The sequence below is a fragment of the Bos grunniens genome, chromosome 22, assembly GCF_055505025.1.
Source record: "Bos grunniens cultivar Pamir isolate PY7600 chromosome 22, Bosgru_T2T1.0, whole genome shotgun sequence".
In the NCBI taxonomy this organism is placed as follows: domain Eukaryota; kingdom Metazoa; phylum Chordata; class Mammalia; order Artiodactyla; family Bovidae; genus Bos; species Bos grunniens.
The window spans coordinates 11,011,296-11,037,245 of record NC_141186.1 but is presented as its reverse complement, the minus strand read 5'-3'; the positions used below and the strand labels follow the sequence as shown (position 1 = coordinate 11,037,245).

The 25,950-nt window shown below is 45.0% G+C and overlaps 1 protein-coding gene across 1 annotated transcript in view; it reads right to left on the bottom strand.

The window, feature by feature from the left end:
* Positions 1–15,656: 15,656 nt before the first annotated feature.
* The window catches only part of DCLK3 (doublecortin like kinase 3), a 42,061-nt gene continuing 31,767 nt past the window's right edge, over positions 15,657–25,950 (bottom strand). The window contains exons 3-5 of the mRNA XM_086365867.1: positions 18,819–18,951; positions 17,229–17,396; positions 15,657–16,279 (exon numbers count right to left, since the gene is read on the bottom strand). Coding sequence (XP_086221993.1) covers positions 16,116–16,279; positions 17,229–17,396; positions 18,819–18,951 — 465 coding nt within the window. The 3' untranslated portion in view covers positions 15,657–16,115. The remainder of the gene's footprint in view (positions 16,280–17,228; positions 17,397–18,818; positions 18,952–25,950) is intronic.

Genomic DNA, 25,950 nt, shown 5'->3' with positions numbered 1-25,950 from the left:
AGCTCCACCCATCCCACCTCCAGGCCAAGCTTCGTCTTCAGCTTGTGAAAGGTTGAAAAGCAGAGCAGCATTCCTTCCCAGGGAGAGCTCTCACCTCAGATCACTCCTGGCACACCAATTCCACAGCTCCCCAGGGGCACACCCAGGGACCAGCACCCAGATTCAGCCTCCAGAAGGACTGAGACACTTTGGTTGATGGGCGTGCACCTGTGTGGAGTCCCCACCTCCCTGCACGCTTGGCCTCAGTGTCGTCTGCATTTCCAGGCACAGTAGAATTCTAATCTCCTGTCTTGAGCGTAGGACACTTGAAGGGTGATGGGATTCAACATACAAATGCTCATGCAATATTCTGAATAAATACATTTTCTTTCTCTCAAACTTTGAGGCTTCCATGTCATTACAGAATTATCTCACAAGAATCATACTCAATAAACTGCCCTCTCTCAATGTCCCTGAAATGTGTGATTCTAGAATCTGATTCTTTCTCCCTTTAAAATGAAGTGTTAGTTGCTCAGTTGTGTCTGACTCTTTGCGACCCCATGGACTGTGCCCACTATTCTCCTCTGTCCATAGAGTTCTCCAGGCAAGAATACTGGGGTGGGTAACCATTCCCTTCTCCAGGGACAGACAGATTCTTTACCATCTGAGCCACCAGGGAAGCCCCTTTCTCCCCTTGAAAGGGCATTATTCAGAGTGCAGTGGCTGCTACTTGAACAGTCTTTGAGAGAAAAAGACCAGCCTCTCTTGTATCTTTTTCCATTTTGTATGAAAGAATTGCCTGTGCTCCCAGGGCCGAGGGACAGATGCCAGGCTGAGATGTAGCCTAGCAGTGTGCAATGGCTATGAAAATATTGACTTTTGACAACAGGCCCCAACCACCAACTGTGACAACTCAGCAGCTGGTTTAACTCAGACAGATAATCTGTTGGGTACAACGCCTCTGACCCCTACCTCAGCAACCGCACAATAACACTGACTTGTTTGTTTTTCTTTTTCAGCCACATCCGTGTGGGATCTTAGGGCTTCCCCCTCCGTGGCTCAGTGGTAAAGAATCCCCCTAAATGCAGGAGACCTGGCAGGAGCTGTGGGTTTGATCCCTGGCTTGGGAAGATCCTCTGGAGAAGATGAAATGGCAACCCATGCCAGTATTCTTGCCTGGATATTTCCATGGACAGAGGAGCCTGATGGGCAACAGTTCATGGAGTAAAAGAGTTGGACACAACTTAGCGACTAAACAATGTGAGATCTTAGTTCCTGGACAAGGGATTGAACCCACGCCCCCTGCATTAGAAGGTGGAGTCTTAATCACTAGACCACCAGAAAGTCCCCAGCATCAATTTATTTGTAACTTATGGAACAGATCTTCCTCTCTATTGCTATAACTTTCCCACCATACCTAGGAAGGAGGACATTGAATTACAAAGGAACACACAATCGAAGAGATGGTTGTTAAGGGTTCACGACACCAAATGACTTCCCAGGTGGCTCAGAGGTGAAGAATCTACCTGCCAATGTAGAAGATGAGAGTTCAATCCCTGGGTTGGGAAGATCCCCCAGAGAAGGAAATAGGAATTCTCTCCGGCATTCTTGCCTGGAAAATCCCATGGACAGAGGAGCCTAGGGGTCATTGGGGTCGAAAAGAGTCAGACACGACAAAGTGACCATGCACACACGCATGCACGCATAACACCAATAGGCTGCCATTGACTCCTGGTCTGCAGTACATTCTCAGATGCACCTTGGCCAAGTCAAGTAGAATTTGGCTGAGGCCAGGGTGCCATCCTGCATGGTGGACTCCCCTCCTCCAGCCATATCCCTGTACATTCCATACAGCTATAGAGTCTGTAATGCTCAGAAGCTGAAGTTGAACCAGTAATGCTGAAGATGCTGAAGTTGAATGGTTCTATGAAGACCTACAAGACCTTCTAGAACTAACACCCAAAAAAGATGTCCTTTTCATTATAGGGGAATGGAATGCAAAAGTAGGAAGTCAAGAAATACCTGGAGTAGCAGGCAAATTTGGCCTTGGAGTACAAAATGAAGCAGGGCAAAAGCTAATAGAGTTTTGCCAAGAGAACACATTGGTCATACCAAACTCCCTCTTCCAACAACACAAGAGAAGGACACACGTGGACATCACCAAATGGTCAACACCAAAATTAGATTGATTATATTCTTTGCAGCCAAAGATGGAGAAGCTCTACACAGGCAGCATATACAAGACCAGGAGCAGACTGGCTCAGATCATGAACTCATTGCCAAATTCCAAATGAAATTTGGCAAATTCCATCGCCAAATGGAAGAAGGTAGGGAAAACCACTAGACCATTCGGTATGACCTAAAGAAAATCCCTTATGATTATACAGCGGAAGTGAGAAATAGATATAAGGGCCTAGATCTGATAGATAGAGTGCCTGATGAACTATGGAATGAGGTCCGTGACATTGTACAGGAGACAGGGATCAAGACCATCCCCATGGAAAAGAAATGTAAAAAAGCAAAACGGCTGTCTGGGGAGGGCTTACAAATAGCTGTGAAAAGAAGAGAAGTGAAAGGCAAAGGAGAAAAGGAAAGATGTAAGCATCTGAATGCAGAGTTCCAAAGAATAGCAAGGAGAGATAAGAAAGCCTTCCTTAGTGACCAATGAAAAGAAATACAGGAAAAAATAGAATGAGAAAGACTAGAGCAACTGAACTGAACTGATAGAGCTTGAGGTTTGGCGGCAGAGGGGAGACACTGGCCCCACCCTACCTGCTGTTGTTGTTCAGTCACTCAGTCATGTCCGACTCTTTGCGACCCCATAGACTGCAGCACGCCAGGCTTCCCTGTCCATCACCAACTCCCAGAGTGTACTCAAACTCATGTGCATCGAGTCAGTGATGCCATCCAACCATCTCATCCTCTGTCATCTCCTTCTCCTCCTGCCTTTGATCTTTCCCAGCATTAGGCTCTTTTCTTTTTTTTTTTTAATATAAATTTATTTGTTTTAATTGGAAGTTAATTACTTTACAGTATTGTATTGGTTTTGCCATACATCAACATGAATCCGCCACAGGTATACACGTGTTCCCCATCCTGAACCCCCACTCCCTCCACCTTCCCTGTACCATCCCTCTGGGTCATCCCAGTGCACCAGCCCCAAGCATCCAGTATCATGCGTCGAACCTGGACTGGCAATTCGTTTCATATATGATATTATACATGTTTCAGTGCCATTCTCCCAAATCATCCCACCCCCTCTCCCACAGAGTCCAAAAAACTGTTCTATACATCTGTGTCTCTTTTGCTGTCTCGCTTATAGGGTTATCGTTACCATCTTTCTAAATTCCATATATATGCGTTAGTATACTGTATTGGTGCTTTTCTTTCTGGCTTACTTCACTCTGTATAATAGGCTCCAGTTTCATCCACCTCATTAGAACTGATTCAAATGTATTCTTTCTAATGAGTCGGCTCTTCAGATCAGGTGGCCAAAGTATTGCAGCTTCAGCATCAGTCCTTCCAATGAATATTAAGGACTGATTTTCTTTAGGATGGACTGGGTGGATCTTCTTGCAGTCCAAGGAGAACTAGGTAGTCCATCTTACCTAACTATTCACTACCCTTGATATCTGTTGGCTTGGAATGGGAAAACAAAAGTTCTCAAACATTCTTCCTCCCTCAACCCCATTTTCTGATACCTTCTGTATCAGTCAAGGTCTATTCAGGAAAGCATAGTCTATACTACTGTCGACTAAAAAAAAAAAAAGATGTACAACTTGAGAGTTGTGAGTTAAGTTTTATTGGGGGTAAAATGAGGACTGCAGCCTGGGAGGCAGCATCTCAGATAGCTCTAAGAGACTGCTCCAAAGTGGCAGTAGGGGAGAGTCAATACATAAGGTTTTGGTGAAGGGGGAGCACAGAGTGCCTCCCTCCACCCTGAACTCCCTCAGAGGTTGCGGAAGGTCAACAGCTATAGCAGCATGGGGTTCCATCTCCGTAGAGGCAGATGGCAAATGCCTTTGTTGTTCAGTCATTGGCAATGCTCTTGGTAAGTGCCAATTTTGTATTTGACACTAGCTATGGGGAACTCGGAGAAGGCAATGGCACCCCACTCCAGTACTCTTGCCTGGAAAAATCCCATGGACGGAGGAGCCTGGTAGGCTGCAGTCCATGGAGTCGAAAAGAGTCAGACAAGGCTGAGCGACTTCACTTTCACTTTTCACTTTCATGCAGTGGAGAAGGAAATGGCAACCCACTCCAGTATCTTGCTTGGAGAATCCCAGGAACTTCGGAGCCTGGTGGGCTGCTGTGTATGGGGTCGCACAGAGTCGGACACGACTAAACTGACTTAGCGGCAGCAGCAGCAGCATGGGTAACTAGTTATACAGGTATTGGAAATACAAAAAAAAAAAACAAGGAAGGCAACCTGGAGATTAGCAAGAGCAGGAAGATACCACCATCCCCCGGGGTTGGAGGAACCGGGGCAAGAGGCAGTGCTGACAGAGTCCAGGAGTAGGTTCAGAACTTCAAAGTTGGTGCCATCTTACTGCTTCATGCCCCTCCTCCCACTCTCAGTTTTCTGCCAACGCTTCCCCCTGGCAGCACCCAGTTGGCAAGGGAGCCTGAGAAACGTAGCTGTAGGTCAGCTGTTGCCGGAAGGGAGAACCCTTCCAGGGCCCAAGAGTGGGCTCTTATCTAACACTGGGAGGTAAATTGTCTGAGGAGACACACGAGCTGACAAAGCACGAGATTTTATTGGGAGGGGATTTCCCAGGCAGAGGACAGCAGGGTAAGGGAGCCCAGCAGGACTGCTCTGCCACATGGCTCGTGGTCTCAGGTTTTATGGTGATGGGATTAGTTTCTGGGTTGTCTTATTAGTTTCTGGGTTGTCTTCAGCCAGTCATTCTGACTCAGAGTTCTTCCTGGTGGCGCATACATTCCTCAGCCAAGATGGATGGCAGCGAGAAGGATTCTGGGAGGTAGCCAGACACATGGTGTTCTTTTGACCTTTCCCAAACTCTTCTGATTGGTGGTGGCTTATTAGTTCCGTGTTCCTCACTAGGACTTCCTGTCGTAAAATAACTCACACAAATGGTGCCTGGCCGGGGTGGGCGGTTTCAGTCAGTGTGCTTCCCAATACCAAGCGTGGAGTGTGGAGCTGAGGACAAGCTGAAAAAATGACCTGCACATTCTGAAAAGGTTACTTGTGCAACCGTAAGAGCTCAGAGTCCTCTACAAGCAGACTCTACACTATAATCAGACTGCCTTGCCCAGGGCAAAATGCACAGAGAAAGGGAGTCAGGCATTATCACCGGAAGTGGGAGCAAAGACTTTACCTGCTGTTTACTAAAGGAGGTCAGGCAAGGTCAGCAGTTGCAGAAGAGCAGGAAGGAGGGAAAGAATCTGGAGAAACAGGATTTTGTAGGGGAGATTAGGTAAGATCTGATTTGCATTTTTATGAGAGAAACCTGGTTGGGGCTTAGGACAGGGCTTCTCAAGCTTGGAGAAGGAAATGGCAACCCACTCCTGTATTCTTGCCTGGAGAATCCCATGGACGGAGGAGCTTGGTGGGCTACAGTCTACAGATCGCAAAGAGTCGGACACGACTGAGCGACTTCACTTTCACTTTCTCAAGCTTTATTGTACATACACATCACCCAGGGACCATTCAGCAGGTGGGGTGGGGCCTGAGATTCTGCATTTCTAGCAGGCTCCTAGGTGATGTTGATAAGGCTGGTCCATTGAACACACTGAAAGCAAAGATTTAGGGAGACTCTTGGCGTGCATGTGTGCTAAGTTGCTTCAGTCATGTCCGACTCTTTGTGACCCCGTGGACTGTAGCCCACCAGGTTCCTCTGTCCATGGGATTCTCCAGCAAGAATACTGGAGTGGGTTGCCATGCCCTCCTCCAGAGGATTTCCCAACCCAGGGATCGAACTCCTATGTCTCTTATGTCTCCTGCATTGGCAGGCAGGTTTCTTTACCGCTAGGGCCACCTGGGAACATTAGGGAGACCCTTGAGTCTGTGGAAATACTGACTGGGATGATCCATGAAGGAGAAAGTTTTGATCCCGAAAGAGATAAAGACGATAGAAGAGGCAGTGCGCCTGCTAGTCCCAAGGATTTGTCTCTTGCTTCCAGAGTTTGGACAGAAGAGACCCAGGGACGCCCCTCCTTCTGGCCTCTGGCCATCCATCAACCTCTTTTCCACCCACAACCTCTGGGACTGTCTTCTCAGCTGTCCTCTGCACCCGGGGAATAGCCAACGCCTTTTGTGTGTGTGTGTGTGTGTGTGTGTGTGTGTGTGTGCTTAGGTTCTTACTGACCAATCAGAAACTCTCAGGTTCCTTAGAATTATTCCATCCAGGTGGAGTGTGGAATCTGCATCTTCAGACGTGTTACACCTACCTCTCCTTGGCTTTCCAGTTCAACCGCAATGATGCAGCTCTTGGGGGGGCATGGACCATTTCCTTCTCAGGTTGGTTGAGGAGAAGCTTGAGGGTGCCCAGCATCCTGGAAGATGCAAAATTAGTGCAGCGGCAGCATCTTCTTCCAGAATGTGAGAAGCCATCCCAAGATGAGTTGAGTGAAACCATGGAAGCCACCATGGTCCTGGAAAATCAGGCCTTTTTGGATCTGCATGCCCCGGCTTCTGCCTGTGCAAACCCCATCTCTGTGACTTGCTGGAGAGCCATGTTCTAGATGAGGAGGTGAAGCTGTCAGGGAGATGGGTGACCCCCAACTAACCTCTGCAGGATGGCCACCCCCGGGCTCGATGAGTATCTCTTTGAAAAGCTCACCCTCTCTGACACTCTCAGTGATGTTAAGATGACAGGAGTGCCAACCAGCTGCACTTAACATACGTTATTAATACAGCTCCCTGCTTCACTTGCTGAATCCAGGATTCCTATTACAACACTCCATGAAAAATAAATGAGCGTGGTAATGGCTTCAACCCTGTGAACTAACACATTGAAAATATCCAAAAAGACCTAAGTATGGAGCTTGTGAAAAGCAGCATCTGGGACCATTTTTTAATGTAAGAAAAGATCTCAGGGGTGATTTTTGGCATCTGGAAAGCAGCTGCCACCAACAGTAAAGGCTAGCTATTTATCTTTAGAATAACTCTAATTAGAGGCTGACATAATGCTCAGTCTCCAGTTAACTAACATCGATCGCCAAAGAAAAGAAAACCTGGGAGGTGACAGACATTATGTCAGAGAAGGGACTTGTTGCTGGAGAAACTAAGCAGTGATCAGCTCCATTTTATTGGTTGTGAATAACCTGATTTTTTTTTTCTTTTTTGTCAAGTGCCCACTTAATTTCTTCATTGGATGTCTAAATAATTATTTCCAATTTAGTGTAACCAAAATAAAATTCTTGATTATACCTTCACTGCTGATGTACCTTCTTAGTTTTTAGAATTTTAAAGTATAGTTGATGTACAGTATTTTATAAGCAACAAGTGTATAACGGAGTGATTCACAACTTCTAAAGGTTATACTCAATTTATAGTTATTATAAAATACTGGCTAGGGCTTCCCGGTGGTCCAGTGGTTAAGAATTCACCTGCCAATGCAGGGGTCAAGGGTTCAATCCCTGCTCTAGGAAGATCCCACATGTCCTGAGGCAGCTAACCCCGTGGCCCACAACTACTGAGCCAGTGCTTCAGAGCCCACGAGTCACAATTCCAGCGCGCCTAGAGCCAGTGCTCAGCAACAAAAGAAGCCATTGCAATGAGAAGCTGGCACACCACCAGAAAAGTACCAACTAGAGAGAGCCAGAGCACACCAATGAAGACACAGTGCAACCAAAAATAAAATAAATCAATACATGCCCTATGTTGTACAATATATCCTTGTAGCTTATTTTATACTTTTTTTTTTTTTTGCCACACCTCATGGCATGTGGGATCTTAGTTCCCTAGTCGGGAATTAAACCCTCGTCCCCTCAGCAGAAGCTTGGAGTCTTAACTGCTGGACCACCAGAGAAGTCCCTATTTTATACCTAATAGTTTGCACCTGTTAATCTCCTATCCCTGTGTGCCCCTCTCCATTTCCCACTGGTAACCACTAGTTTGTTCTCCATGTCTGTGAGTCTTGTTTTTTTGTTATATTCATCAGTTTCATTTTTTACATTCCACGTACAGGTAATATTATACAGTGTTTGTCTTTCTGACTTATTTCTCTTGGCATAAGCCCTCCAAGTCCATCCATGTTGTGGCAAATAGTAAAATTTCCTTCTTTTTTATGGCTGAGTAGTAGTCCATTGTGTTCTTCTTGACTTAAGTTTTTCTCCTTGTCTCCACTCCTTCACTTCTGCTCCCTGATCACCTCCCTAAAAGACTGTTTGCTCCTCAGTCCTTGCTTTTTGAGGAAACCCAAACTAAGGCAGGTGACATAAAAGGAACAGAGTTCTTAAGATATTACTAGATCATTATTTCAAAGAAATTATGAATATTGTGCAGAAAGGACAATTGACATATACTTGGAAGGGCAGCCATGATTAAAGACTCATGAGACACTGATAACTGGGAGTGAGCTGGTAATATCTTCCCTTTCTTTTTTTCATGCAAAACATTATCCCAGAGGATGGGTCAGGACAACTATCAAGAATAATCCTTCGCAAATTATAAAGTCCATCCCTGCTCAGCTCCATCCTTCCCCCATCCTGCTTCCAGCCCCTACAAGTGCACACTGAGGACACTCCCCTCGGTAAACCCTTGGAGTCGAAGCTCTGTGTCAGGCTCTGCTACCGGGGAACCTGACCTGAGAGAAGAGTACAGGATGATGAGGGCTCTAGAAAACTTATCACATGAGAAGATGATGAAGGAGCTGAAACACTCAGTCTCTGGGGAAATGTGTGGAAATGGGAATAGCAGATACCTTCAAATATTTAAAATTTAAATAGTAAAACAAGGACAGTTTGGATAGAAATTGGGCCAAGGCAGAATTTGGATGAGCATTAGAAAGAACTTTCTCATACTCAAAGCTTCCCAGCATAGCCATAGACTGCTTTGCAGTTTGGCATCCTGCGTGGAAAGTATTCACCTAGAATCCAGGGGACCACTGAGTGGGACAAAGGAGGAGGAACCCTGGACCTGGGTGGGTGAGTCACTGGACCGAAGGCAAGGCTCTAGATGTTATTATTCTAAGGGCCACAAGATGGCAGCAGAGAACTCACTCCAAAGGCAACGGAATAGAAAATTCTGGTTCTTTTCACAGATTTGATTCGGATCTTCATATATTCTAGGAGGCCTTGTGTACACCATTATAAGCCCTTGCAGACTCATGACACACAAACTTGCAAAGTCAAAGCATTTCTCCTAAATCATATACTTTACTACTGGAAAAAATGGTAGAAACGGGTAAACCTGATCACAAAGATTACACTGAATCAGGGTAAACACATTTTGTCGAATCTGATACTGATGATCTTGACCTGCAGATTTCTACTTCCAGCCATTGTGTACCTTCCAAAAGGGGACTCTGTTTGAAACAGACTTAACCAAGGGCCTATATGTTGGGCTTAAGTCTATGCTTGCTTGTGGTGTTCACAGAAAACATTCTCCACATTGCTAGGGGACCAACCTCAAGTCTACACATTCTCGAAAAATACAGGGACGTGTCGGTCTTTTCACTTATTTGGCCAATTAATTTTAGCCACTCTAATAGCTGTATACTATTTCATCATGGGTTTGATTTACACTTCCCTAGTGACTTAATGTGGAGAAGGAAATGGCAACCCACTCCAGTGTTCTTGCCTGGAGAATCCCAGGGACGGGGGAGTCTGGTGGGCTGCCATCTCTGGGGTCACACAGAGTTGGACTGAAGCAACTTAGCAGCAGCAGTGACTTAATGGGAAAAGGCAATGGCACCCCACTCCAGTACTCTTGCCTGGAAAATCCCATGGACGGAGGAGCCTGGTGGGCTGCAGTCCATGGGGTCGATAAGAGTTGGACACGACTGAGCGACTTCCCTTTCACTTTTCACTTTCATGCATTGGAGAAGGAAATGGCAACCCACTCCAGTGTTCTTGCCTGGAGAATCCCAGGGATGGGGGAGCCCGTGGGCTGCCATCTATGGAGTCGCACAGAGTTGGACACGACTGAAGTGACTTAGCAGTGACTTAATGGACTGGGAAACAGACTGTTGGAGGGCACAAACAGAACCCTGTGTGCACCAGGACCAGGAGAAAGGAGCAGTGATCCCACAAGAGACTGACCCAGACTTGCCTGTGAGTGTCCAGGAGTCTCAGGTGGAGGCGTGGGTCGGCAGTGTCCTGCTGCAGGGTTGGGGACACTGAGTGTAGCAGTGTGTGCATGGGACCTTTTGAATGAGGTCGCCACTATCTTCACTACCTCCACGATAGTCTGGCCCCAGGTAAATAAACAGGGAAGGAACACCCATCAACAGAAAATTGGATTAAAGATTTACTGAGCATGGCCTTGCCCATCAGAACAAGACCCAGTTTCCCCCTCAGTCTCTCCCATCAGGAAGCTTCCATAAGCCTCTTATCCTTCTCCAGCAGAGGGCAGATAGAGTGGAAACCACAATCACAGAAAACTAAACAATCTGATCAATGGACCACAGCCTTGTCTAACTCAAAGAAACTATGAGCCATGTCATGTAGGGCCACCCAAGACAGACGGGTCATGGTGGAGAATTCTGACAAAACGTGGTCTACTGCAGAAGGGAATGGCAAACCACTTCAGTATCCTTGCCTTGAGAACCCCATGAACAGTATGAAAAGGCAAAAAGATTGTACACTGAAAGATGAACTCCCCAGGTCGGTAGGTGTCCAATATGCTACTGGAGATCAGTGGAGAAATAACTCCAGAAACAATGAAGAGATGGAGCCAAAGCAAAAACAACACTCAGTTGTGGATGTGACTGGCAATGGAAGTCAAGTCCGATGCTGTAAAGAACAATATTGCATAGAAACCTGGAATGCTAGGTCCATGAATCAAGGCAAATTGGGAGTGGTCAAATAGGAGATGGCAAGAGTGAATGAACATCGACATTTTAGGAATCAGTGAATTAAAATGGACTGGAATGGGTGATTTAACTCAGATGACCATTATATCTACTACTGTAGGCAAGAATCCCTTAGAAAAAATGGAGTAGCCATCATAATCAACAAAAGAGTCCAAAATACAGTACTTGGATGCAATTTCAAAAACGACAGAATGATCTCTGTTTGTTTCCAAGGCAAACCAAACCATTCAGTATCATAGTAATCCAAGTCTATGCCTTGAGCAGTAATGCTGAAAAAGGTGAAGTTGAATGGCTCTATGAAGACCTAAAAGACCTTCTAGAACCAACACCCAAAAAAGATGTCCTTTTCATTATAGGGGAATGGAATGCAAAAGTAGGAAGTCAAGAAACACCTGGAGTAACAGGCAAATTTGGCCTTGGAGTACAAAATGAAGCAGGGAAAAGGCTAATAGAGTTTTACCAAGAGAACGCACTGGTCATAGCAAACACCCTCTTCCAACAACACAAGAGAAGACTATACACATGGACATCACCAGATGATCAACACCAAAATCAGACTGATTATATTCTTTGCAGCCAAAGATGGAGAAACTCTATACAGGCAGCAAAAACAAGACAGGGAGCTGATTGTGGCTCAGATCATGAACTCCTTATTGCCAAATTCAGACTTAAATTGAAGAAAGTAGGGAAAACCACTAGACCATTCAAGTGTGATCTAAATCAAATCCCTTATGATTATACAGTGGAAGTGACAAATAGATTCAAGGGATTAAATCTGATAGACAGAGTGCCTGAAGAACTATGGACAGAGGTTCGTGACATTGTACAGGAGGCAGGGATCAAGACCATCCCCAAGAAAAAGCAATGCAAAGGGGCAAAATTGTTGTCTGAGGAGGCCTTAGAAATAGCTGAGAAAAGAAGAGACGTGAAAGGCAAAGGGGAAAAGGAAAGATGTAAACATCTGAATGCAGAGTTCCAAAGAAGAGCAAGGAGAGATAAGAAAGCCTTCCTCAACTATCAATGCAAAGAAATAGAGGAAAACAACAGAATGGGAAAGACTAGAGATCTCTTCAAGAAAATTAGAGATAACAAGGGAACATTTCATGCAAAGATGGGCTTGATAAAAGACAGAAATGGTATGGACCTAACAGAAGCAGAAGATATTAAGAAGAGGTGGCAAGAATACACAGAAGAACTGTACAAAAAACATCTTCACGACCCAGATAATCACGATGGTGTGATCACTCACTTAGAGCCAGACATCCTGGAATGTGAAGTCAAGCGGGCCTTAGAAAGCATCACTACGAACAAAGCTAGTGGAGGTGATGGAATTCCAGTTGAGCTATTTCAAATCCTGAAAGATGATGCTGTGAAAGTGCTGCACTCAATATGCCAACAAATTTGGAAAACTCAGCAGTGGCCACAGGAAAAGATCAGTTTTCATTCCAATCCCAAAGAAAGGCAATGCCAAAGAATGCTCAAACTACCGCACAATTGCACTCATCTCACGTGCTAGTAAAGTAATGCTCAAAATTCTCCAAACCAGGCTTCAACAGTATGTGAACCATGAAATTCCAGTTGTTCAAAGCCAGAGGAACCAGAGATCAAATTGTCAACATCCACTGGATAATTGAAAAAACAAGAGAGTTCCAGAAAAACATCTATTTCTGCTTTATTGACTATGCCAAAGCTTTTGATTGTGTGGATCACAACACACTGTAGAAAATTCTTAAAGTGATGGGAATACCAGACCACCTGACCTACCTCTTGAGAAATCTGTATGAAGTCAGGAAGCAGCAGTTAGAACTGGACATGGACCAACAGACTGGTTCCAAATTGGGAAAGGAGTACGTCAGGGCTATATATTGTCACCCTGCTTATTTAACTTATATACAGAGTACATCATGAGAAATGCTGGGCTGGAGGAAGCACAAGATGGAATCAAGATTGCCATAAGAAATATCAATAACCTCAAATATGCAGATGACACCACCCTTATGGCAGAAAGCGAAGAACTAAAGAGCCTCTTGATGAAAGTGCAAGAGGAGAGTGAAAAAGTTGGGTTAAAACTCAACATTCAGAAAACTAAGATCATGGCATCTGGACCCATCACTTCAGGGCAAATAGATGGGGAAACAGTGGAAACAGTGTCTGACTTTATTTTTCTGGGCTCCAAAATCACTGTGGATGGTAACTGCAGCCATGAAATTAAAAGACGCTTGCTCCTTGGAAGAATAGTTATGACCAACATAGATAGCTTATTCAAAAGCAGAGACATTACTTTGCCAACAAATGTCCGTCTAGTCAAAGCTATGGTTTTTCCAGTAGTCATATATGGATGTGAGGGTTGGACTATAAAGAAAGCTGAGCACCGAAGAATTAATGCTTTTGAACTGTGGTGTTGGAGAAGACTCTTGAGAGTCCCTTGGACTGCAAGGAGATCCAACCAGTCCATCCTGAAGGAGATCAGCCCTGGGATTTCTTTGGAGGGAATGATGCTAAAGCTGAAACTCCAGTACTTTGGCCACCTCATGCAAAGAGTTGATTCATTGGAAAAGACTCTGATGCTGGGAGGGATTGGGGGCAGGAGGAGAAGGGGACGACAGAGGATGAGATGGCTGGATGGCATCACCGACTCAATGGACATGAGTTTGAGTGAGCTCCGGGAGTTGGTGATGGACAGGGAGGCCTGGCGTGCTGCGATTCATGGGGTCGCAAAGAGTTGTATACAACTGAGCAACTGAACTCACTGACTGAGTGACTTAGTAATGGAGCTACAACATCACATAGAAGACTAAACCTGCTTGTAGACTCAAAGGAGTAAATAGAGAAATAGGAAGAAAACCAGGAACATGCATCACTTATGGAAGCCAAGTGGAGAAGTGACTCAGAGAGTGGCCAATAGGATCAAATGATGCCGTATGAGGTCTGAACATCCTCCTTTGGATTTAGTGCCTGGGGGTGACTTTACCAAAAGATCCTCGAGTAGAAATTGGTTCCAGCTTCCAGTCTCTTTCCACATTTCTAGAGTGAGTCCCACTGTACTGCCTGCTTGGCAGTGCCCTTTCGCTAGGTGTCTGGGTCCCAGCTCCAGGGCAGCCCTCCTCAGAGCTCCTGAAGTCAAAGCACCAGCTGGTACCTATTTGCAGTCATTCTAAGTCCCTAGGGCATGTCCCAGGCTCTGTTCCCTGGGAAGCCAACCCCGAGACGGAGATTAGAGTGCTGAAGCTTCATCAGGGAGTGATCTCAGGACCATCGACCTCTGGAAGAGAAGGGAAAGCATCAGGACCAGATGAGGGAGAACTGGGCTGTGATGCAGGCTCCACCAAGGCTCAGCCAACCCCACGGGCAGCTGTGAAAGGGCATGGCCCTTCATTGTCGTCTGCTCGAGCCCTAAATGGAGACATCATTGGATGCAGGGCATTCTTAGGAGAGGGGTGTGATCCCGGGTGAGGGGACTCCTCCCAGATAAAGGCAATTCCCATTCATAGCTTAGGGCTGTCAGCCAGTACCACGCTGTAGCTTATTCCCTTCAGTCTTGAGTGGGGATCTAGGTGGCACAATTAGAATTCACTGCAAGGGTTTCTCCTCCAAGCCTCTACATTCAATCACCCTAACCTCTTCCCTTGGCTTCTCACCTAGGTGTTAACATCTCTGGATTACCTCCTGTCTGCTTTCTGCATTCTCCAACACCTGTCTCAGCAATTCCTCACACTAGAGCCTCTCCTCCTGTTCCTGTTGCTGACGAATGCACTTCTTCCACCAAAGTGACGCCTATGCTGTCAGGAAGGAACAGGCAGGGTGAGAAACCCCCACTTTTGGACTGATTTTGTGCCCTTTTGACCAGGTTGCATATAACCCTGAAAGGTCAGGTTGGGAAACATCAGGATGATGTTTTACTTTCAGCTCATTGGTACTCCCAGAGTCTCCTACTGGTACAGCAATCTGGAGTGAAATAACCAGTGACCCCACATCCTGTGCCCTCTGAGCGTATGCCCTGCAGGTAGGAATGCATCTGAACCCTCGGAGCCCCTTCCAGTGTAACCCAGTAACGGCATTTCTGACCTACTAGTGCACTAAATGGCTCCCTCCTGATCTGAAAACATTAACACAGTCACAACCTGAGCAGAAGCCTAACTTCACGTAGAAAAGACTCAGGCCTGAGGCTCAGTGACTGAAACATGGTCTAAATGGGTCCTAAAGGGGTAGGCGAAGAGTTGACTCATTAGAAAAGACTCTGATGCTGGGAGGGATTGGGGGCAGGAAGAGAAGGGGACGCCAGAGGATGAGATGGCTGGATGGCATCACTGACTCGATGGACGTGAGTCTGAGTGAACTCCGGGAGTTGGGGATGGACAGGGAGGCCTGGTGTGCTGTGATTCATGGGGTCGCAAAGAGTCGGACATGACTGAGCAACTGATCTGATCTGATCTGAAAGGAATAGGAATGAATCGATGGTTTCTTCTCTCCATTTCAGGCTGCACCAAATCTGGTTTTCAGTAGAACTAAAATGCAAGAGACCCAGACCAGCATATCCTAAACAAACAGCTCTGGTCAGTTCATCAAGGATCCATCAGCACATTTACGTGTAGACACAGGGGTTTCAGGAGACACATCTGAACTATAATTCGCTGGTTTTCATCACCAGCATTAAGAAGCAGTCAGAATACAGTTCGCTTCAGTTATCCAGAGCACAGTTTATTAATGAGGAAGGATTATGATTCAGATGATTAATTTCACAGGGGGAGTTTAAACCCTGGTAAGCACCACTCGTGTAATATGTACTATGAACTTGATTACAAGGAAGAAGCAAAACACAAATCATTAATACCCCAAAAATCCCTCACTGAGAATAAGTCTCCCCACCTCCCACGACGTACTAAAGACTTCAAATCTAAAAACCTAAACATATGTTACAACATTTAACATTAAGACTGAAGTTTATCTTTTTAAATATGCTTTAAAATACACTGAGTGTCTTCTCTCCTTCCCTTGATTCTCCACTTATGTGAAGAAGCCTTTTTCATTGTTTTTCTCCTCCATGTCTATCGTCTTCTCTGTCCCCGAGCAGGACCAAGGAGGACTGAGTAGATGCTGAGGTTGTGACTGTGACGTCTGCTCTGCAGCCCGTGTGTGCTAGCTCCGGAAGTGGTCCTCGCTGCTGGGGGGCACCTCCTTTTGTAGGTTTGCCCTGCTGGTCTTTCCGGCAGCTTCAAGCCAGGGATGCTGAAGGACCTGGTGGGCCGTGTAGCGCTTTTTGGGGTTTACCACCAGCAACCGGCTCACCAGATCTTTGGCAGCTGTTGGAATGATAGAAGGATGGAAAAATGAGATGGATGCAGATGGTTCGGAGTTTTCCTTTTCCGTACAGGAAATAAGGACACAAACATCTGTGTTAGCAACAAGCGCTGGACCAGAGCACCAATGGCCCTCAGAACTATCTGTCATGATGGAAACTTTCCACATCTGCACTACCCTCCTAGGACTGCTGAGCATTTGAAATTCATCTGGTGCAACTGACGCACTGAATTCTTCTTGCATTTCCTTTTAATTCACTGACACTTAAATTCAAATAGCCCCATGCAGCTACACGGCTACCATGTTAGACGTGGAATCGTGAGGTCAGGCCCACCACTACCACCCACGGCGCCGTCCAGCCCAACAGGACACACAGAGGCCATGAACCACACTTAAGCATATTTTAAATGTGTAAATCAAGGGAAAGATTTCACCTGAAAGGGCCAAAAGGGAGGAGGACCACACAAGCTTCTGCTCCACTAAAAGTACCTCTGACCTTCACCCTCTGACCTTCCAGAGCTCCTGTGCCCCGAGGACGCCCCTAGAGACCTGACTATTCACAGGTAAAATAAGCATCTCTAGTCTGTCCGACTCATAGACACTTCTGTATGTGAGATGGCTTTGATCTTTCCAAATGAGGATTCCACGTTTCTGATATTTTTCCAGTTCTGAGGTTCTTCAACTGGCTTTGAGAAAAGTATCTGGTCACTCCAACTGGTGGTGAGACTTACATCTCAAAGCAAGTCGTGTGTTTGGGATGCTATGGAGATCTACACAAAGCTAGCAGGAAATAAAGGAAAGCAGAGGATGTGGACGGCCCAGGTACCGTAGCCAGTTCTCTGGGTATCGTTTCACACGTCTGACCTGAAAACAGGCTCTGCAGTCAGATCCCAGAAGGGGCTCGGCTCCCCACCCCCACCCCGCTCCTGCCTGGGAAGCCCAAAGTCTCACCATCAGAGATATTGTCCCAGTAAGGAGCCAGGAACTCAAAGCGGCCGAGCTGGATGATGTTAAAGAGCTCCTCCTGGTCCCTCTCTGGGCTGCGGAATGGGGGGAAGCCACACAAGAGGATGTAGAGGATCACGCCTGCGGCCCACATGTCCACCTCCAGCCCGTAACCTGTGCAGTGGAGGCAGACACACATCATCTCTTAGCTGCTATCTTGGTATGGAGCGGGTCTCAAAACCACACATTCAGCCAACCAGACAACTCTGTGTGTATCCATCCTGATGTCTCTATTGAGTCAGTGAGTTCAAAATTTAACTCACCCCGTTCCCATCTCCCAAAGAGCTTTCTTTTCCAACACCCTGTGTTAGCTGGCGTGAGCCCTACTGCCCTGGCTTCCCACAGTTCATGTAGCCTTACTTGTTTTCTATTTTCAAATATTTATTTACTTATATGTTTATTTGGCTGTGCCAGGTCTTAGCTCTGGCGTGGGATCTTCAGTCTTCACTGTGGCACGGGAACCTTTTGTTGCAGCATGCAGGAATCTAGTTCCCTGACCAGGGATCGAACCTAAGTCCCCTGCATTGAGAGTGCAGAGTCTTAGTCACTGGACCACTAGGGAAGTCCCTAGCTTATTTGCTTTCTTTCCTCTCTGACCCAAGAGAGTAATGCCTCCATTAAAATGTCCATAGTCACTCACTACTCTCCTGTCACACTGTCACCACATTAGCACAGCAACTCTGCTGGCCACACTGAGTTCACATTCGTTTGTGGGGAACCCAGGCTAACCCTCCCCATCCAATTGCACTTCCCTCTGCTCTACTGAGGCTGGGTTTTCAAAGTCTGTACCACCCAACTTCCATGCATAGGCTAATCTCTGTATCTTGGCTTCCCTGATGTATTTGCTGCTGGGATAAAACTCTCTCTTCTCCCCACCCCCAAGCTTATAACCCATCTAGAGCTTTCCCATCTTTAGCCATCATAGGTGGTTTAACTGATTTCTCCTGGAGTACAAGGATGGCTAATTATAATTATTCACATACTTGGAGCCATATAATAATGATGAAGATGATTTCCTCATATATCCTTTACAGAGTCTATCACTTAAATAGTCCATTGGATCCGTAAACAATATGCAATATACATATATTATTCATGGGGTTTGAATTGGGACCTCCTTTTCGTTTAATTGCGAGGTTAGAAAAGGAGTTTTAAAGCCAATTACCTTAAGAACTGCTCCATATCTCTCCCTTAGAGGTAGCTTTGGGTGAGTGGCTAAATGACCTTGCTTGCTTGAGTTTCCCATTCAATTCTCCACCATCTTTCATCTCACTGTCCCACCAACACACATACACACACACACACACACACACACACACGCAATCTCTTCTCTGTAATAAGAGCAGCCCTGATGAGGAAAAAGTTCTCATGCTTTGGTCAAGGAGACCTACTTCAAATATTTAATATACAAGTGCAAATGCAGAGCCAATCTCTGAGATTTTTAACTGCTTCATGTTGAAAAATGTGAAATTTAAATATGAAAAAGTAAACACTGGTTAGTAAGCAAGTGTAACTCGAGCCACGTGTAACTTTTACCTTTCTCAGAGAGGATTTCAGGAGCTACATAAGTTGGAGTCCCACACACAGTAAATATAGGCCTCACCACATGCTTTGCAAGACCAAAGTCAGCCAGTTTCAAGGTGGTAGATTTGTCCTCATTTCGCTGAACCTGTAAGAAACCAAAATCCCCAAACCACCAAAATTGTGATGAGAACAAAGAAGGAATAGAACAACGAACATAAAAATTCAGGACAAGCAAACAAGAAAACACAGGTGCTTATAGATTAACCTGACACTGACAAATTCAACTTGATCTCAGTGACACTTGCTTACTAAAGAACCAATGAGTTAGATTTTCTCTGCTGTCCAATGTGGTAGTACCATACTGTCACAGATGGCTATTTATTTAAAATCAAATCAATTTAAATCGAATTAAATTAAAAATTCAGTTTCTCAGATGCACTAGCCACGTTTCAAGTGTTCAAACGCTGTCTGTGGCTAAGGGCTACCATAGGACCACGAAAATCTACAACATTACCATCATGACAGAAAGCTCCATTGGGCAGCACTGAGTTAGAACAAGGATCAGTGATGTTTTGAGCAAGTGTGTGCATGCCTGCTCAGTTGCTTCAGTCGTGTCCAACTCTGTGACCCCATGGACTGTAGCCAGACAAGCTCCTCTGTCCATGGGATTCTCCAGGCAAGAATACTGGAGAGGGTTGCCATAACCTCCTCCAGGGGTTCTTCCCAACCGAGGGATCGAACCCAAAAACTGCAGGTGGATTCTTTATCAACTGAGCCAGCTGGGAACCCCATTTTCTGAACACAGACTAGCTTTAACGAGAGCTAGAAAAAATGCTGTGGGTAACACAAAATCTGAGCAGAGGAAAAAAAAGGAAAGGAAGAGAAGTAGGAAATGGAATGAAAAAGTAGGCAAATAAGCAGTGGAGGCTAAAATTATATGGTTTACCTAACAAACACCTCTGTCACGTTTCTTCAAGGCCAGGCGTTGTTTATAACATATTGCTACTGCTAAGTCACTTCAGTCGTGTCTGACTCTGTGTGACCCCATAGACGGCAGCCCACCAGGTTCCCCCGTCCCTGGGATTCTCCAGGCAAGAACACTGGAGTGGGTTGCCATTTCCTTCTCCAATGCATGAAAGTGAAAAATGAAAGTGAAGTCGCTCAGTCATGTCCGACTCTTAGCGACCCCGTGGACCACAGCCTACCAGGCTCCTCCATCCATGGGATTTTCCAGGCAAGAGTACTGGAGTGGGGTGCCATTGTCACATAATCCTCATTGCAGTCTTGTGAGGCGCTCACATCCCCATGTTACAGATAAGGATATGGAGGCACGGTGACACAGTAAATGGTGAGCTGCAGTTTGAACCCCAAACACTTGGGCTTTACAGTCTGTGCTTATAAATTGTGTATGACCCCAGATCTTCCAGCAAAGGGTTATTTCTGTTGCAGGAAGCAGCACTTATTGGGGCTGGAGGGCATTAGGCAGGGCTCTGGTTCTCCCTGGGCCCCATCAGTCCCACGGCACAGTGACACCCAAGAATGCAGGGCGGGCAGCCCTGCCCCCCCACCCCCACCCCCGATCTCCCCAGACAAGGGTAAGTGCTCCAAATATGCTTTGGTTCCTGCCAGAGAGCTTACATCTCTGTAAGCAGAATATGTCTTAATCACTGAGCCCGAGTCACCATTGCGCAGGCTAATCAATGTCTCCATAATTAACCTGACCTAATGGTATCAAGATTGCCCAGAGAAATATCAATAACCTCAGATATGCAGATGACACCACCCTTATGGCAGAAAGTGAAGAGGAACTAAAAAGCCTCTTGATGAAAGTGAAAGAGGAGAGTGAAGAGGTTGGCTTAAAGCTCAACATTCAGAAAACTGAAGATCATGGCATCTGGTCCCATCACTTTATGGCAAATAGATGGGGAAACAGTGGAAACAGTGTCAGACTATTTTTCTGGGCTCCAAAATCACTGCAGATGGTGATTGCAGCCATGAAATTAAAAGACGCTTACTCCTTGGAAGGAAAGTTATGTCCAACCTAGATAGCATATTCAAAAGCAGAGACATTACTTTGCCAACAAAGGTCCATCTAGTCAAGGCTGTGGTTTTTCCAATGGTCATGTATGGATGTGAGAGTTGGACTGTGAAGAAAGCTGAGCGCCGAAGAATTGATGCTTTTGAACTGTGGTGTTGGAGAAGACTCTTGAGAGTCCCTTGGACCGCAAGAAGATCCAACCAGTTCATTCTAAAGGAGATGGCTCCTGAGTGTTCTTTGGAACGAATAACGCTGAAGCTGAAACTCCAGTACTTTGGCCACCTCATGTGAAGAGTTGACTCATTGAAACAGACTCTGATGCTGAGAGGGATTGGGGGCAGGAGGAGAAGGGGATGACAGAGGATGAGATAGCTGGATGGCTTCACCGACTCAATGGACGTGAGTTTGAGTGAGCTCCGGGAGTTGGTGATGGACAGGGAGGCCTGGTGTGCTGCGATTCATGGGGTTGCAAAGAGTCAGACACCACTGAGCGACTGAACTGAACTGAATGGAAATCATAGATGTAGAGCTAAAACACTCTTCTGCTTTGGTCTGTGTGTGGAGACAGACAACAGCCCTGAAGAGGACTGGGGAGGTAATTATGAGAATAATTTACAATAGAAAATCTAGTTTGGAAGGGAGGGACAAAAAACCACATGCTGACTTAAGTTTCCAGATGGGCCATCTTCATGAATCCCATTTGCTGGGTGACTAATGAAAAAAATCTGTGCCTTGCAAACATATGTAAATATTCCCAACCAAATGATCAGCAGTAAAAGCATGTGGCTGATTGAATACACCAAAATAAACCATGTACACCTTTGCAAAATAACAAAGACACCCTCCCCTTCCTCAAAGAAACCCCCTGATTCTAAAACCTGGCTGCATAACAGAAGGAGCAGATGAAACATGAAGGAGACTCAGTCGTTCATTTTGAAAATTTTCATGAGATTTATTCTGAAAATGCATTATGTTAAAATGTCCATGTGCTGATAGACATATTTTTCAAATACCAAATCTGTTTTCTTAAAGAAAATATTTTATGGCTTTTCTAAAATAATATATTGCTTCTTATCTCCCTTGCTTTTCTCTTCAAGCCTCCAAATGATGAGACCCACAGCAGAAGCTGAGGGGTGGGTAAGATCTGCAGGGCTGTTTGTTCCTTCCAGAAAGTGAGATGCATCGTGTTTCTAATTCTTCTGTCTCCAGCCTCTGCTGTCATAAGTTATGTAACATTTCTCAGGGCTGTCAGGGTGGCTTGAGACTTCTTGTTTACTTCACCTACAAGACCAGCCTAACTACATTTAAGCTCACACCCTGACAGTGTGAATTTTGTTTTGGGCTTTTTGTTTTCCAACAGGCACTTCACAGTCTTGGCTTTGGAACCGTTCTTATCTTAATCCTTAAATTCATATGAGTGACATCCTTCTGGAATAACTCTTCCTCCTAGAATTTGTGGAAAAAAATTTTTTTTAATTGAAGTATAGATTGACTGCCCCGACTGGCTCAGCAGAAGAGTCTGCCTGCCCATGCAGGAGACAGAGATTCGATCCTTGAGTTGGGCAGATCCCCTAGAGGAGGAAATGGCAACCCACTCCAGTATTTTTGCCTAAAAAGAAAATCCCATAGACAGAGTCCAAAGGGTCGCAGAGTTGGACATGCCTGAGCACACACACAAAGTTGATTGACAATGTTGTGTTAGATTCTGGTATCCAGCAAAGTGATTCAGTTACATATATATATTTTTTTTTTCATATTCTTTTCCAATATAGTTACTTATAAGATACTGACTATAGTCCCTTGTGCTATACAGTAGGACCTTCTTGGTTAGCTATTTTATACATAGTAGTGTGTACCTGCTAATCTCAAACTCCTAATTTATCTCTCTCTACCCTTTCCCCTTTGGTGACCATGTTTGTTTTCTGAGTCTGTTTCTCTTTTGTAACTAAATCCACTTGCATCATATTTCCAAGTCCACATATAAGTGATATCGTATTTGTCTTTCTCTGACTTACTTCATTTAGTATGATAATCTCTAGATTCATCTTTTTAAAAAATATTTTTAACTTTTTAATTAGAGTATAATTGCTTTATAATGTTGTGTTAGTCTCTGCTGTCCAACATGAATCAGCTGTATGCATACATATATCCCCTCCTTGAACCTCCCTGTCATCTCCCCCATCACACCCCTCTAGGTCATCACAGAGCGCCCAGCCAAGCTTCCTGTGCCTTACAGCAACTTTCTTCTAGCTGTCTATATTACACATGATAGAGTATCTATGTCCATGCTGCTCTCTCACTCATCCCACTCTTTCCTTCTCCCTTCTTCTGTGTCCACAAGTTCATTCTCTATGTCTGAATCTCTCTTCCTGCCCTGCAAAGAGGTTCATTAGTACCATTTTTCTAGATCCATGTATATGGGTTAATATTCCATATTTATTTTCCCCTTTTTGACTCACTTCATTCTGCATGACAGACTCTAGGTTCATCCACATCTCTACAAATGCCCCAATTTCATTCCTTTCTATGGCTGAATAATATTCCATTGTATATATGTACCACATCTTCTTTATCCATTCATCTGTCTATGGACATTTAGGCAGCTTCTTGTCTATTGTAAACAGTGTCACTATGAACATTGGGGTGCATGGATCTTTTCAAATTAGAGCTTTCGCCTTTCCCAGATCCTTTGTGCATGAATGGGATTGCTGGATCATAGGTAACTCTATTCTTAATTTTTAAGGAACCTTTATACGATTCTCCATGGTGGCCACAGACAATGTACATTGTGCAGAACTTCTGAAACCATCAAATTCTCCACCCAAATGGGCAACTCATCTAAAACATCCTCCCACCGGGCTATCATTCACTTTGGCTGAAATCTCATGATGAAAAGATCCCACAGCTTCACGTGGCAGACCATACTGATTATAATCAGCTTAACATGTGAGGAGGTTCACCCCATGCTGATTCAGAATTTCATCCTCACCCTTGTTTTCTAAAATCTGCCCTCTGGGAAGGACACACCACTTCCAAAGATGGGAAACAAGTACCAGGACCCTCCCCCCAGGTCACCTCTGGCTTCTCTAACAGGCTCCCAGGTGGTACCTTCCTGGCCCATGCTTGGCTGAGGGCCCGCCCACAGCCCCTGTGCCCGCATCCGACCTTGCCCTCAGCCCAAACCTCCATTTCTCTGCCTACAGGTCTATCTAAACTCACTTCTCTAGGTCACATTCCTTCTGGGGCTTGTTTTCAATTGCCCTCCAAGACAGAGTGTTAGAGATTATATGTTACTTCAAGGACCGTTGATCCATCTAGGTCCAAAGTCCCTTTTCCCAGCCACACCAAACTCCCCTTCTTTGAATCCAGGCAATCTATATTATTTACATTAGCAGCCCAGTCACATCTAGACTGTCTCAAAGATTCAAGAGGAATCATTCTTTTTCTGAGCCATTAACAACTTCCTCTCCTTCAAGGCACAGCAGTCTGGTTTTTTAAAATTAATTTTTGGCTGTGAAGGCACAATTTAAATATGATCTTGCAATGATCATCTCTGAACAGTAGGTGGCAGCACAGTACAGACCAAACAGCAAGCGGCTGCCCTAAGAAAAGGGATAAAAATCTTATTTATCTTCAACTTCTTACTTGATCCTTCATGTTTCCTCTGGCCTTCTCCCTCCAAGTTTCCACTTCTAACTGTCCATGAGGACTGGAATGACCTTAAAAACCAATTCACATGGAAACTCCAATGTCTAAAATCAACTTACATGTCAACAGCAAAAAAACAGCAAAAAAAAGCATGACTGAAACAATCAATGGGGATGAAATTGTCCCTGGGACCTGTCACATGACCAGCCTATGACATGCCTCTGGTGTCTACACATCATCACTTCTCCGGCTCCTGTTTGCTTCTCCCAGGGCCCAGTCAACACCACACAGCGCATTCCAACCCCGCCAAGGGAACACAGGCTGACAGAGAAGCAATTAACGCTGATATTTCAGCAAGCTGGAAATTCTCATAATTAAAACTTCTTTTGCAAGCTCTCAGGAGTCTACATAGCCCTAAAGGAAGAAGGAAACTAGCATCTTATCAAGAAATATGGTCACTAGAAATAAAGTAAGCTCAGTAACACAGCCCTAAAATTTTACTCTAGGGCCCAATTACCAGATATAAATATTTCTGCTGGTGAAAACAACATGATAAGCTTGTTGGATCCATTAAGAGTTCTTGGCACATTCTGGAAGTCTCTAAAGGCAGCCACCATCAGCCATGTAATCAAAGGTTAGTTCTGACATCATCACTCTCCCATTTGGCAGAGACAGGTATTGATACAGACAGTAGCCATCCATTAAAGGAAGAAACAATCACGTTGATAATACAAAGCAGAATACAAAATTAAAGATGACCCAAGAGCATTAATTGATGGGCAGCAGTCACCATGGTGATATTTGCTAATATTAACTCTCAAAAGACCAGCCAAATTTGCAACATAATTATAATACCAGGAAATTTAGAGATGACACCTTTCTAAACCCAGATAATGAGCTTATTGTCAAATCCAACACTCCCCAGATCTCTTTCTGAAAAACCACAATGCACCGATGCTGAAGTAGCATTGAAATTCTGACGTAGTATGTTGAACTTCAAGTGAATGTATGCTTAGTCATGTCTGACTGTTTGCAACCCCATGGACTGTAGCCCACCGGGCTCCTCTGTCCATGGGATTCTCCAGGCAAAAATACTGGAGTTGGTTGCCATGCCCTCTTCCTTCCCGACTCAGAGATCGAACCCATGTCTCCTGCATCTCCCACATTGGCAAGCAGTTTCTTTACCACTGAGCCACCCGGGAAGCTCATGTTGAACTTTACTCACCCAGAAAAGGACAAACACAGTTTAGAAATGTGATAGGCCCATTCATTCAGAAAAATGCCAGCTGACAGATTATCCACAGGATACAAGAGATATTCCCCTATGCCACTAAATTTGGCTCAGATCTGTGGCTTTGTACAGCTTCTGAAGGGGCCACACCATCATGAAAAAAAAGCTTTTTATTTAAAAACAAAAAAAGTGGGCTTTCTTAAAAAACAGAAAATAGGGTCTAAATA